This window comes from Egretta garzetta, unplaced genomic scaffold, assembly GCF_000687185.1.
Source record: "Egretta garzetta isolate BGI_Z169 unplaced genomic scaffold, ASM68718v1 scaffold45, whole genome shotgun sequence".
NCBI lineage: Eukaryota > Metazoa > Chordata > Aves > Pelecaniformes > Ardeidae > Egretta > Egretta garzetta.
Window position 1 is genome coordinate 13,009,958 of NW_009260028.1, and position 15,533 is coordinate 13,025,490.

Sequence of the window (15,533 nt, forward strand, 5' to 3'; positions counted from 1 at the left end):
TGCATGCTGCATGCCGTAGCCACTGGCATCTTTGAGATCATTGTGGATCAGTCCCCGTACGCCATCGAGGACCTAATGAAAGAACTGGGTAGCAACAGTGATGAGGAGGATGTGTGTGAAGAAGACAAACAGGAAAATGAAGAGGTGCTTAAAACCAAAGGTGAGGAGGAAGTTCTAAATGGCCTTGGTAGCACTTGCTAGGATTTAAGAATCTGTTTCTTACAAATACATTTCTACTCTGAAGCAGTCAAACACATGTTCAGGGTGTTGTAAGGATAATTGTGTTTTCTGCTCTTCCCTTCACATGTGCTTAGACAAAGTGACTGCAAAGATCAGTGGTCTCTATAAAACCAGGCAGTATCAGCTTTCTGCAGCAGTGCAGATGATAACCCGGTCTGGCTTTTGGCTCTTGGACATCCATAACATTTTTGAAGAAGATGAGGTTTTGGCATTTTGAGGGAGTTTTAAATTAAAAAAAAAAAAAAAAGGCAGAGCTGAGCAGGAAGGTTTTCAATCCAGATATAGTCTGGTACGGAGGCAATCTTTTAAAAGGCACTCAGGTAATGCCTCAGTCATGTATTGCATAATGGTGACAGAAAGTAGTTCAATCAGTCCAGGCTCACAAGGTCATATGAAGAAAAATGCACCTGAACTTCCATCTATCAGAGTAGCGTGTGCTATCTCGGTTTTTACAAACTAAACATTAATATTCAGTCTTTTTTTTATAATAGCAGACAGATGTTTGTCAAGAAAATCAGCACAGAGCTCTGAAAAAAACGAGGATGTTTATGAAGATGCTGATGATGGTATCGGGACTGTTCTTCAGGTTTGTGGCTTGTTTGCTCTGTTATTGATACTCCACCGCTGCTTTCCTATCCCTGTCAAGAGGTACAGAAGTAAAGGATGTTAATCAGATAAACACGTTACAAAATTTTAATCTCCTTCTGCTTTAATGTAATGTAGTATTTATGTAATGTGTACTCTGTGAGTAGTTTATAAGAAAATAAATGCATGTCTAAATTCTGCATTACTCTTTCCTCTCTCCCATACCTTCATTTTTCTGCTCCTCCCTTCCTATTTCAGGAATTCAAAAATGTATGGCAAAAGCCACGTCACTGTGGGTGATGAAGCAATCAGCATAAGTTTCATTCACATTAAGAGCAAAAGTAATGGATGATGGGATACATAAGAGAGAGGGCAACATGTTGCAATTTGGGGTTTTTTAGACCCTCTTCCAGTGCAGTGTAGTGTTTTAGACAGACCCACCAATCAAACACACATGCAGGTAGATACACTTCATGCATCTGTGGCTTATAAGCAAGAATTAGGATATGACACACTTTAAATCTGGTATTTAGCTAAGTATTTGCGTGGGTTTTGAAGTTGGTTGGTTTCTCTCTTGAGTAAGAATTAAGGTTAGGAATGTTTGTGAAAGTGATACTGAATTCAACTGTTCTGTTAATGAAGCAGCCTCCTGTAAAAGTCTGTATACATGTGTGAAGGGGGTGTAAATTTCCACAAAAGTACTTTGGGTTTAAAGGAAGGGGCTGCGTATTTAAGGGATGTGTATGCTACTTGAAGTCTTGATAACATGAGTCACATTGGGTTATCTTGCATGAATAAGCTAAGAAAAGCTGTATCAATACTTTCCTCCAACAGTTTGATTATAAGGCTGTTGCTGACAAACTCTTTGAACTGGCGAGCAAGAAAACTACACCTTCCCTTAACAGAAAGCGCCTGTACAAGCTGGTCAAAAAGTGAGTTCTGTTGAAATATATCTTGCATGTGCCACCTTGTCCTAAGCAACTTTTACTTGGCTTTCTCCCCGCCCTCGCGTGTCCTGGTGACAGGGTCACAAGAGCAGGCTTGTCTCACAGCCCTGGGTAACGTGCGTAAGGTGCCTGAAGCCTGTGCTACTATTCCTCATTGGTACTCAGCACCTGCAACTAGCTGAGGTGTATCTACAGTGGGTGGATTTGTACTGCAGGATGTGACATCAAATTGTGTGTGATGCGAAACACAGATATGGGAGAAGTGTTAAATTGCTCTTTTCTCAATACTTCCAGTGATTTGGTCTGAGGTTTTGGATTTTTGAGGCAGATCGCTTCTGGAATGAGGTCTTTGTAACTTCCTGTGTAAAATACATTGTTCCTATTTTGACAAAACCAGAATAAGTACAGTGACACTGTGCTGCTAGTGTTATTATTGGTACTAAACCAGTAATACTATTTTGTTTTTCCTTGTCTCCCTTCCACCCCACCTCTAGGTTCCAGGACTTAGCAGAAGGTAAGGACTGAGCAGCATACAGAGACAGTAGTTTCTTTCTGTTAAAAGATTATAATGTTCTCGTACAATCTGTATTGCAATTTTTTTTAACATGTTTTTCAAGGATACTGTTTGGGGGGGGTGTGTGTGGGTTTTTTGTTTCTTTTTTTAAATCTCATTAAGACACATTACATATTTTTGGTGAGACGGCCAAATCCCCTTCACAATTTGAGCAGCCCTGTACTTTGTCCTTAAATGAAAGATTATTATTTTTATTTAAACAAATAGGGACCACTTGTATGATTTTCTTTTGGGTTGACTGGGGAACAAGGAGTTGATTTTCTTTCTGTGGGAGTTAATGCTGTAAACGAGCAGCATAACTGTTCATAAAAATAGAACTAGAAACATAGAAACTGTTCAATAGAAGATACCATTAGTTTTCAGATACCTTATCCTTCCTCCTCAACAGGAATCTTCCCCCAAGATTTTCCCGAAGATGTTTCTACAGATGAAGATGATGATGAAAAAGCTGTCAAGCCTTGGGAGAAAAACAAGTTGGAAAAAGTAAAAGGTAAGGCAAGATCAACCTTTGGAAGAGAGACAATCTGCAGTCTCTTGTGTAATTTGGCGAAGTATCAGATGCAAGCTGTTCTGAAGAAGGCACACCTATTGTTCAGGATGTGCTCATTTGTATCGTGTTGCAATGAAGGTTAAATGTGAAATTAAGGTCCCTGAAAGTGGTGGGAATTTTGTTACCAATTTTGAGGCAAGCATCACCTCAAAAATTTCAGTCAAAAGCAGAACTGGAAGCAGTTGTTTGCATTGCTCCATTGAGCAGTTCCATTTACGGCAGGAAAACAGAAACATGTCAGTCGTCTTAAAATAGGATGACTGTTAGAATATAGGAATTTGGGGATGTTTCTGGAAAGGTGAAGAGAGTTACTGAGAACCATATGCAAGTATCTAGCATGACGGCTTATATTGACGTGGCACAAACTACTGAACCCCTGAGTTGCTCTACTGATAGGTTTAACAGCTAGGTAATAACAACTTTTTCTAGCAATATTACTATACAAAATAGGATAACTACAGGGAATGGCTTAGATGTTAGCTGTGACAAGGCAAGATTAGCAAAATATTAATTAGGCCAGGCATCAGAGGAATGCAATGTCCTGACCAGCTGTAATAGTAAAACTGTTGTGCTGGCTGACAGCAGAAAAATGGTATGCCTACCTTTAAAGAAAAGGAGAAAAAAAAAAAAAGGAGAAAAAATAAAATATAATTCTTTTGTTACAAGTACTTTTGTGTTTCATATCTGTGTTATGTGGCATTCTTTTTGGGGTGGATTTAGAGGATGAACAAGAGATGTCAAACGTGAAAGAGACATCAGTTCCCCAGAAGAAGAGGAAGAAAAGGAAGAAAAGGGACAGCCCAAGTGCTGATTCTGGAACAGCTGATGGAAATTGTGAGGAGGGAATAGCTGAAACATCTGGATCTAATGTTTTTAGCCAGGGAAAGGTGCCAGGAAATAACAAGGAAAGGAAGAAAAAGAAAATGCTAGTAAATGAGGCAAATGAGACCACAAATGTAGCAACTGACACCAGAGAAAATCTCAGTATCTCTGCGCAGAACAGTTCAACTGACGCAGAACAGAATAAAAAGAGTCAGTTGAAGAAAATGAATCCAAAAGTGCAAAAAGTTCCTGTAAAACCAGCAAGTCAGAATGGAACAGCTAATGCCAGTGGGGCAGAGGATGGCAGCCCATCTGTCACACCATTAACTCCTAAGGTTGTGAAAAAGAAACAGAAGGCAGGGGCTGTCCTGGTGAACGGGGATACCCTTTTGCAGCAGACTGACATGAAATCCAACAAGGAGGGCTTGCTGGGGACCCGGTCAGGAGATGCAGACTCTGAATCTGCACCCTCCAGAAAGGTCAAATTGAAGACAAAGCTGGTTGGTTTGGAAGGGATGAAGGTCTCCAGCCAGAAAGCAGCAACCTTGAAGAAGAAGAGAAAAGTAAAAGAGGTGTTAAACTCTGTCGAAGCCAATGGAGTTCTGGAGACTGCATGCAAGAAGAGCAGGAAGGGGGTACGTAGATCTCATTCTTTTCTCTGCCTTCTTAATGAACTGCCAGGCTCGTTTTCAAATTTGGCTTTAGCTTTCTGAGTACAGGGCTTCACAGGCAGGCTGTATGCTGATGTCGTCATGCATTCTCACCAAACATAACTCAATTCCCCAGAAATCCACACCCACCGCCGTGGTCTTAAACCATCCTGTGCAACAGCACTAAAGCCTGTGCCAGCTACTCAGCTGAAAGAACTCATCTAGCTGAAGCTTGGGTGGTTAGGCTATGGGGTTGTCTTTTTTTCTTCTTTTTTTTTCTTTTTTTTTCTTGGTCCCTGGGTTAATTATTCTTTTGCCTGGGGACTCCAGTTGAGTTTACACCATGTTCACGAAGGGCATGTTTTGGCAAAAGGATGAGGATGGGAAGATGGAACATGGCTTTCTCAGCAGCAGCATACACTTAGATTAGTATAAGCTCCTTGTGAAATTGCCCTCAGCAATTCCAATAGTGGCTTCTTTTGCTAGCTCACTTTTCCATCTTAAACAAATTGTTAGTGCTTTATCAGAGAAGTACTTGCAGAAAGAACAAACAGAGTATCACACTGTGACCTTCAATGTCATCAGTGGCTGTATGATCGCACTTATGTATGGTCCAGTTTCTTAGACAATCCTGTTTTTTTGCTAGGAAGGTATGACTGTCGTCGTCTTCAAAAATTTATGTCTTGCAGTTTGGGAAGAAGCTAGTTTTTCCCCTCTCTACCTCCCACCCCTATTTTCTTCTTGGCAATGAGTAGCATAGGGTTGATTTTACTCAGCAGTTCAAGAGTCGAGGCATTTTGCACTGTATATTTTTGGTAGTGTGCCTATGAGAGACAGTGCAGGGGTTCTTTCCTCTGCTGCCCTTTGAATTCTTTTAACTGCTCATTTTCTGTGTATGTATTCATTCTGAAACATTTAGGGGTTCAATTATTTTGTGGAAGTCTTGCTAACATTCTCACTTTGGTTGAAAGAAAATTCATAAAACATAAATGGGATTCAGTATACAGAACAACTTTATCCTCCTCTGACTAAAATGTTCATGTTACTAGCCTATCAACTCACCTCTGTTTGACTTAAGTTTAAAACTGTATGATTAGTTAAACAGTACAGGCTCATATAAGAACTTGATATAACCACTCAAGTCTTTCAAGGGAGCAAAAATGCATTTTGAAGCATTGCTGAAGTAGTATTAAAATAGTTTTGACATTTTCTATTTTTTATGATAAAGTACTGAGAGGAAAGAACCAAAACATTCTTCTCTCCCCAGTATGCAAACTGCATTTTTCTCCCTGCAGGGTTTCCCAAGTGGGAACTGCTGGCTTTATCTCCCGTTGTCTAAATATTCTGTGTTGCATACCTCATCTTTCTCTATAAAAGCTTAGATTTTAAGTGAACATGTTTACGCCACCCAGGTCTCCATTTGTAAAAATTTGCAGCAAGTGACCAACAGGTTCAAAGACCTGCAATAGATTCAAGATGAAGTTCCTGCAAGCTTCATGGAAATCTGTTGTTGGCACAAATTAGTGTAGCCACTGAAGGAAAGAGCAGCATGACCCTAGCTCTTGTGTGTTGGCTGGCTGCCCAGTCAGTGCACGGGCTAGTGGGCCACTCTTCCCATGTGTAATTCCAAAGAGACTACAGCATTTGCTGTTTCTTGCCCAATCCAGGTAGCTCTGCATATATGTGTGTGTGCACGGTGGAAGCGGGAAGATGGAGATGGGGACGGAATAGTTGGGAGTTGAGTCAGGAAGAGAATGAGAGTATTGGTATAAGAAAGAAGTGAGCAGGGTAAAGCTAAAATGCACAAATGTGGAGGAAATTAAGCTTTGCTAATTTTGTTTTCGTTGCTTGAGAAATAACGTGTGGGTTTATTTCCCAGTTTTAGTAATACCGGTCTTGTGTGCAGAAATCACAAGTGGCGTGTTTTGATTCTTGATTTCAAAGATGACACACACCCTTAGATTTAGACTTAGGCTTTTTCACTTCATTTAAAGCAGAAGTGATTTTCAAATTGAAAGGGGCCATATCCCTGGACAATTTACATAGCATGGCTGCAAACTGCTTTAAGAATTTCACATCCGTAGGTTGATGTGAAGCATAGCTGAACTTCCCTTCACAGTAGTCCACAGATATCTGGGGCCCATACACAAAAGATTGGAAAGCTCTGGAGTGGTGCATTTTGTTAGTGGCACTGCCGGTACAGGTCCTAAGAATTTCCTTGTGCTGGAGAGAAGGATTGCTTTAAATGGCAACACTCAGTGTGTATTTGAGGCAGCAAAGCAGTAGCAATACACACTAGCTGGATTTCTGAGAGCATACACGGACTTCATATTCCACTTTTTTTTTTTTTCTCTGAAGTCTCCATCTTAGCCTAAAGCTGAGTTTGTTCATTAGTCGCGTATCTTATCCATCCAGAGGTACCAAGGAAGAGATATTGCTTAAAGGCAAGGAAAAAAAAAATCATCAGTGCTTGTGTGCAGGAGAGGCAGGTCAATTGTAAGGCAGCCTCATGCACATAAAGAAAATGTCTTTGCACTCTAACAGGCCAGGCAAATATATTGCAAGTTCTTTCTTCTTTGCTTTGCAAAGACTTTCCTATTTTTGTTCAGAGCTTGCCTTAGACTTCTGTTTTCGGTCAAGCCAGTTGCAAAACTAACTCCTGAGAGTTAACCATGATGATTAGCTTCTGTCAGTGCCAACTAGCACTCTCTCAGCGGCGGCGATATTTACAGAAGCTGTGGGTGGTAAGCTCACTGCTCGCTGTACTAGGTGTAGTTAACTACAGTACTTTTGTACTGACATCAATTTTTTCCTTTCCCTCCTTTATAGGAAAGCAGTGCTGCTCTATCACCATTAAAGAAAAAGAAAGCAAAACCAGGAAGTGATTTTGTAAAATTTGAAAAATCAACTTTACCAAAGCCAGTATTCTTCAGGAAAGCCAGAAGCACCATCTCTTCCACCAGGGCATCCATGCAGGTAATGTTGTCTCATAGATGGCAACTGAATCTGGGCACAAGCTACCTGCCCAAGCAAAGGGCATGACCTCACTCATGCTGTCTTTTCCACTCTGCATTAGTCTCCTAACACAGGCAGATAAAACTGGAAATGCTGTTGCATTTCCTTGTACACAGAGCCACACATGGCTCCAGAGTTTCAGAAAATTACTTGTAGGTATCTTTAAAATCTCTTTTTCCTTCCCCTCACTTTCAAAAATACCTTCTTGTTGAAAGGACACCATTCTGAACCCACTCATTTCACAAGAGAGCAAAAGCATAAACTGACTTTCAGTCTTGCTAAGGAACTTAGAGACTCAACTTCTTCCCATTTGTGGAGGCTGGCAACAGTACAGAGCTTCAAAAGACTGTCCGCTTTTCTAAACCTTTTTAATATGTAATATCTTTTCAAGCCCTCTTTGCACTTTGAAGCCTGAGTGCAGTGGGGCCAGTGTATTTAATATACAAATATCTTCGTGTTTGTTGTTGAAATACGTGATGACCTTAGGGACCGTATGTGATTTCTCTACAAATGGAGTATGTTTGCTTTTGGCTAGAACAACAGTGCTGTCTTAGTAGAGGTCAGTGCTAGAGGACTGGGGGAGTTCTAAATCAAATGAAGGACGTAGGCTGCTTTGCAGCAGTTTTGATGGGGTGCAGGTAAAAGAATCCGTAGCATTGCTTCAGAAATTTTATTTCATGTCTTTATTTTGCTTTATAGCTGAACAAGCTGCAGTCGTCCAGCTCCAAAAAAGTCACGTTTGGCTTGAATAAAAACATGACTGCCGGTGAGTCTGATACATCTGTGTGTTCCCATGGGCTGTCTTGTAGCTGAGGAATGGGGAAGCTGTATGCACTCACATGCACGCCTGTACTCTTCGCCTCTCTAGAACAGGATGATTCTGATCCTTTTTTGTCTCAGTATTTGTATACAGTTTGTAAACCACCCTCAAGTTCCTGTCCAGAGGAGATGGTAAAATTTAGGACGCTTGGCCCAACAGCTAGACTTGCATGATTCCAGGGTGCTGCATTACTGGCTTGCAGATGGAGCCGTATGGGTAGAAAACAGTGCAGCAGAGTGACAAACTGTCCTTCCTGAGCTGCCTGTTCTGCAGGGCACCTCCTAGGGAAATACGTGCACTTCAGTCTTCATTCATCGCTTCTGTTTCGCAGGTCGAAGGTGTTGATATGCTGATGAGCTCAGGCTGTGTAATAGCAAAGTTTCAGTTTTATCTTGTCTGCCTGGTGGTTTATTAATGGTAATGAGCAGATAAATGTCAGTTCCCTTCTGGATCCCACATGCAAGCAGACAAGCACTTTCCCTGATAAACAAATGTCTCGCTCCATAGCATAAAAGTTTTTTCCATGTATTCCTTTAGCTATTTATTTAAGCTCTCTGAGGTGTACTATAGGCCCAGTTCAAATGGAGAATAGTGGGGTTATGTCTTTACGTTAATATAACACAGCTGCACAAAGAGAAGAAAAATACCTACCCTGGCAGCAAGGAAATCCAAGAGTCTCTAGAACAGTGCTGTTTAACAGTCAGAGTAGAGCCACTTCTTACCTATTGTCATCTTTTAAACTAAAGTGTGGTAACTTGAAGGTAGCTGGAGCACCTGTTTCTGAGGGGTAGGCCCAGAGTGTCTGATGGTCTGTGGAACCATCGGGAATGGTTCACTGCTTCTCTGTGGATTGCAACAGACCCCATTCTCAAAGGGACTCTGCTAAGAGATGTGCTTCACCACCATCTCTCCATTTTTTTTGCAAAGTCTTAGGCTTCTGATCCTTAGTGATGGACTTGAGCATCTAAGGCAGACTTCCAGGGTTGGACAATTCCACAATTGCTTGATGGGCCCAGTTATTCCAGGAATTGTATTTCTTTTAACTTGCTTCCATGTTTTTCAACAGAATTTAAAAAGACTGACAAAAGTATATTAGTGAGCCCAGAAGGACCCTCCCGTGTGGCTTTCAATCCTGAACAGAAGCCCCGTCATGGGGTGCTGAAGTCACCCACAGGCACCCCAGCAGGAGAGCCTCAAATGAAGAAACCATTTACTATATCAACTAAGAAGAGACCAACTGCTGTGGACTTCTTTTAAACCAACAGATGTGGCCTACTTTTGTACAGGACATTTTGCTAACTTAGAATGTTCTCTGGAGGTATTTTGAACTTCTTTATTTTTTTAAGTTAATACAAATTGTATATACAAAATTCTGATTATGACCTGGGTCATTGCTATTTTGACACCCCTTCAGCTGTATCTTGAAATACTTTCTTTGTCTATTTACAGAAAAGAAACAAAATCCAATCTCTGCTCAGGTTTGGTCTACAAAAAGTATGGTCTCTGCCCATGTCATTCCTGAGAGACTTGTTAATTTAATTAGGGAATGTTCAGGGTTTGATTGTTCTGGTGATTGTTTTTTTTGAGCCAATTTAAGAAAACTTACGCTTCATGCTATTAAACTGTCTTTCATTGGGCAGGGCTTAAAATGGAAAAAGACCACGTATATTTTAAACCTCCTAGTTGTTCATGTATTTTAAAATTTTACCCCATCATTTTTCATGTGTCACCCTTGGCATCCTGTTAATTCTTCTTCTGGGAATAATGATTACCTCATGTCTCTGTTACTAAACAGCTGGACCTGGGTAGCTTTACAGATAGTAAGCAAGCTTTCCCTGGGGATAAGAAATGCCTAGCTGCTCAGGTGGTCACTGTTGCAAATAAACCTTCACAGCTGGTTGCCTGCTGAGTTGGGCACAGTCACCACATTATTTTCAGTAACACAAGTGCCAAAGCTGGCTTACACTTGTCATATTGTAAGCTGGCTTCTTCTATTTACTGTACCTGAAGTAATGCTCTCGCATGGGAGAAATCTCTGATATTTCCCGCTCTCCTCCCCCGCCACCTCCACTGCTGTCTTTCCTGAAGGTCTGACAAGATTTCCTAGTTTTCTACTTTAGCAGCTGGTGTCACCACATTTTACCAGAACTCAGATCTCATTCAGTGAATGAACTTTGGATTGTCCTAAGTGAGCTAGATCAGTGTAGTGGGTCTTTGGTTAGGACACACATCTCTCTCTAAAAGCTTTGGTGCCCCTCAATACAGGGTAAAACTTTATAGCCCAGACAGCTTGGTTTTGGTTTTGATGTAGAACCAGAAGAATTCTTTCTGCAGCATTTCCTTGCGTTAAGTTTTTATTTGGGTATTTTATTACTACTGCGCATGTTCTGTTTTTTCTTTGCTTCTTTGGTAAAGAATGAGGTGTGCTTCTGTGAGAGACCATTAATGTATTCTGAGGGGGAACTGTGAGGAAGGGGAAAGCAAATGAAAATAAAAATGTTTTTGATAAGGTTGGAACATTGGAAATCTTTCTTTAAAAGTTTTGCTTATGTGAGTAAGGCAAAGGCTTTGCAGCAGATCTCTACATTAGAGCTCACCTTCAAAGCACAACCTGGTGCCAGAGCAAAGCTATTCACAAAGCTTCCCAGCAGTTACTTCTGTGGTCCTATAAGAAAGAGAGTAGGTCTGCTTCATTACCTTGTCTTATAACTGGTCAACATTTGGCTACTTCAGCCAGCAAAATTAGATTTTGTGACATAAAATATTTGCCTGCTTCAATACAACTTTTTGCCAGTCTTTCATGCTGACTTCTGCCAGATCACTCCCCATAAGTAGCTGGTTTGAAACTGCTCTTTCATGGCTCATCTAGAATTTCTTCAAAATACTTGTGTACTTGTAGATTGCTGGCTGGTCTTAGTTGCTCAATTCTGATCCGTGCCAGTTCTTGCACTAAGTTTGTGACGGTCCATGGTTTGTGGTACTGCCAGAAAGTCATTTTGCTCGTCTTTTCTTGCTTCAAACGAAGGACTGCATTTTATTTGGTTTTGTTTTAATTTGTATTCGTCTGATCAGTAAAGAACTCTGGAGAATACATCTGATACTTGCTGTTTGAGCAATTATTGTTCATTTATTTTTTTAAAAAATCTCACTGTATATTAGCATAATGCATTTTTTTTTTTGACAAGACGATGGGAAGTAGGATTTAATGAAGACTGTTCAATATGTTGTACTGTTTATCTTGTACTGTGGATAAGAAGTCTCTTGTGGAATACGCATAAAAGCATTTGTATGTGCATGGTTGTTAATGCATTAGGTTGAAGGTGCCATATTCCTCCAAGGCTAATAGATGCAAACAATCGGTAGGTGGATCTGGTGTGCACAGAAAAATTCAGGATCAGGATGCATTGGGGTTTGGTTTTGGTTTGGTTTTGTTTTTAATACATATAACCTGTTATGGAAATGTATTTAAATGGTTGTCTGGATCTTTTGCTATTGTTGTGGATCCATTGAATCCGTTGCTTGTCCAAATATTTTGTTGCCTACAGTGCTAAATGAAGAGGGCAGAAATGGCAGTCGGGTTTTTTATTGAAAATTTTAGTGATGTGATTACTTGTTGGGATTCATGCATAATCCATCTGTGCCATGAAACTGGTGGAATGTTTTGTAAATATACGTATGTTGTGTGTATTGTCTTCAGTGGTGTCTGGAATTTCATTCAGGACAACTTTACAAACAAAAGCCAAGCACTGTCAGTGCAGTTTAACTGGCATTGTTGGGTTAAATTGAATACATACCCAAAATATTTGGATAGTGACAATTCCAATAAATGTTGAAGACAAAAAAAGGAGAAATAAATGTGACATCGGGGATATCCACTGCACAGACACAATGGTACTGTAAGGAGAGATGTATTGATAGGAAAAGAGAGAAGAAAAACTGATCTGACCTATTTAATGTTGCTTCATAGGTTTTTTCATAGTGTTACTCCAACTCTGCAGCTGCCAGTCATGTTCTGAGTCAAAGTAAGTTAATGTGGCATACCTTTTAAAGGACAGTATTTTGGAATGATTTTCTCTACATTTTTGTTATGAATCTGATCAACTTTGTACTTCTCAAGCTCTGATAGTTTATAATTCTTATAGCTTCAAGAGAACTCAAAAGCACAAAATTAATTCAGCGAGGCAAAAAGTTGAAATTATATTTAAATTATTGGGTATGCAAGATCTTTTATAGTCTGTCAAGGTTATGTGACTTGGAAAGCATCAAATGCCCTTCCTGTCACTTATTTCCTGTGCTTACACTTAATTACAGGCAGAAGAAAAATCCCATGTGTCATTTTATGTACCTCTGCAACAGCATTGTTAATACAAATACCGTGTCTAAGCATTACATCGTTTAGTCTAGTCAAATAAACCATCTGTTTTTGTGGACATTGTATTTTGGGTAAATCTGTAAATTTGGGGGGTGGGAGATGGGAGGGAAGCATCTGGGAGGGGCCACTTGAAAGTACAAAGGAAGTTGTTCTTGGATGTGTGCACGTGCTCTCTCTCTTTTCATTTTAGTTTATTTTTATTGTATAAATAACCAAAACTGATGAAGACTCAGACGCGTGTCAAAAGTGAGAAGGGTTGTGATAGGATATACCCATTCATATGCCTTGAGCTTCTGACCTCTGTAATTGGGCCAGCAGATGAAAGATTGCTCAGCAGAAGCTAAGTAAATCACCCAGGGTCATTCCTTGGCAATTAAAATTGGTAACTGAAGTGATAACAGGCTGAGAGCTGTACTTGAAAGGTGTAGTTGTGCAGGTGCCAAAGTAGGTGGGCACTCTGGAAGACGTTTGCATGCTCATTAGCAGCAGCACGCCATATGAAGTTAGGTATGTACAGGAATCCCGCAGAGCATACTGCATCTCTATATCGGATACTGACAGGCCCAGCAACTGTGCCAGATCAATAAAAAAAATGAATCATGTTTTCTTGACAGGCACAGAATTTTCAGAAATGCAAAAAACTTTGTTCAGACAGAAAAAAGTGACCTACCCACAGCAGTGGAACTAGTAAAATGAAGACATAAATCCTCAAGTAAAATGAAAACAGATTTCCTTCAGAACAAAGTCCTGTAAAAGTGACATTCTTGTTAAATGTTTAAAAAGTTTCACACATCATTAAGTTTCTGGATGCTAGTATGTTCTGACAGTGTTGAAGACCGTAGTGATAGCACACAACCGCAAATTAAGTGCTGCATGTGCTTTTATTATATGTGATGTCAGGTGGAAATCCCCATTCGTAGTTTAGCCGTGGGGCCGAGATACGGCTTAACTAAGACAGCACGTTATGCCACCTTCACGCCGTGTGGGATCTGAGTCACTCCGGTGGAGTGCTGTGCAGCAAAACCTGTGGTGCCTGCCCTGAATGCACTCCAGGGGATCGTTGGAAGATTCAGTGCCCCTCATCGTTCTTCATGGGATCCATGCAAGCCGGTTGGACCTGGACTGGCATTTCAGCGATCCACACTGTCTGGCGTTTCCAAGAAGGCAGAAAATGTCTTGTCTGTGTAACAGTCTGCAAGGTAATGCAAACACGCTTTACGTTTTGTTCCCACCATGCAAATCAAAGAGAAACATAGTGCCTCTTGCAAGATTAATATAGTCTGTTGCAGAACTGGAAGTTGAACCATACAAGCAATCCTTCCTGGGGAGAAACTTCTTTAAAAAACAAAAAAGTATGCATTTTGTTACTTCAACATAACACTGCAACAGTTGTCATGCGATATATTGGACAGATACAATTATTAACATGATCATTCTGTTATCTTTAAAATAACTTCAGCATATTTGACCAGCCTGCTCCAGTCAGGCATCTGTAATGGCTGCACCCTGGATTATACAAATTCTAAGTCAGGTAAGAGGAGTGGAAAGAACTTTTTTTCCCCTTTTATCCCTGGAAGGGTGGGGGGGAGAAAGAGAGAGGGAGAGAGTATTTTCTGTTGTAGGACCCAAACAAGCATTTTGTATGTGTAAAAGGACAAACCAGTTTGAGGAGGAAAAACAAATATTTCATCTGCAAAACCACTGCAACATGTTGCAAATAATACAGTTAATTACTGTAAATAAAATCCAAGAGGCAGTCAAAATACTTCTAACACCATTTTGCATGGTGGTTTCCTTAATATAGCCACTTTATTGGCATCTCCTTATTAGACACAGAAGAGGAAAAATATTCAGTTCTTTAGGAAGCCTTTTTAAAGGGGGTTTAAGAAACCTCCAAAACCTGTTTTTAGAACCCTGTTTCGATTAATTTCATCTTGGAAGATGAATTATTTTACAGAAATTTACTTTCAAAAAAGATAGGGCTGACTGTGTTCTGTAGAGCTGCTTATGTTCCTTATTTCTGAGAGGCAGGCTTCAGGTTTTAGCACCTCCATACTGTCTTTCTGATACTGGCCCCCCACCAGAAAAAAAATACAGAAATATTAAAGGAGTCATTTGCGAGATTTTTTTTCCTATGTAAGAGTCTTTTGAACGTTTCTTCTTGGAGAAGAGCTTTGAGGCATAGGCTTAAAATCCTTCCTACAATCAGTTGCGTGTTGACTCTTTTTGGGGAGTTAAACAGGGAAGAGCACTTCCTAGTAACATCATTGCTTTAGGATTTGTACGCCATTCTTTAGAAATATCACAATCTTTTGGATTCAACACCAGCAGATACTAGCCAATTTCAGAGTTGTTCTTAAAAAAAATAAATAAATAAAATCTCCAATGGCTTCAGCACAAGTGTACAATGCTCTGCATAGAACACGTAACCCAGTGCAACTACACAGTTCCTAGGCTAAACTGTACCTTATTTACATTTCTCTTTCAGATGTTTGTCTTGCATAATCAAAGTAAAGCCCTGGGAGGTTTGACTTCTGCTCGGTCTGTGGTTTCGACTGTGGGTACAAGTTCTGCAGTCTTGGACACCGTCTCCTGTTTGCAAAGACCTTCTTAATAACAAAAAAGCCAGACTTCTCCGCAAAATCCAGGAAGATTTCTGGGTGCACAATTCCTTAGAATTTTTATGCCATTGAAATCTTTACTTTAATCAAAGCTTAGTTGGGCTCCAGCCTGGACAATTCTCTGTGATCCTGCTCAGAGGAAGATACAATACTAAAACAGTGCTCAGGGAGGAGAAATTTTGCTCTTTTCAGACCAGTGGGTATGTGGAGAGAATCCCTGATTAAATCCTACCTCTTTGACGCAGATTTGTTAAAAAAGTGGAAGTGCCAAGAGTTAGGCGCTCTCTAGGGACGCGAGTTCCACACTCTCTTAGATTTTTAGGAAGCAGATCTCATT

General features: G+C 40.3%; 1 protein-coding gene across 1 annotated transcript in view; it reads left to right on the forward strand.

Annotated features, from left to right (window-relative positions):
- RRP1B (ribosomal RNA processing 1B) overlaps positions 1 to 12,621 on the forward strand; it is a 19,895-nt gene extending 7,274 nt beyond the window's left edge. Inside the window, 9 exon segments of the mRNA XM_035896458.1 lie at positions 1 to 160; positions 732 to 826; positions 1,660 to 1,757; positions 2,267 to 2,286; positions 2,735 to 2,836; positions 3,617 to 4,353; positions 7,198 to 7,344; positions 8,083 to 8,149; positions 9,270 to 12,621. The exon segment at positions 1 to 160 is cut by the window's left edge and continues 3 nt beyond it. Coding sequence (XP_035752351.1) covers positions 1 to 160; positions 732 to 826; positions 1,660 to 1,757; positions 2,267 to 2,286; positions 2,735 to 2,836; positions 3,617 to 4,353; positions 7,198 to 7,344; positions 8,083 to 8,149; positions 9,270 to 9,460 — 1,617 coding nt within the window. The 3' untranslated portion in view covers positions 9,461 to 12,621.
- Positions 12,622 to 15,533: the final 2,912 nt, after the last annotated feature.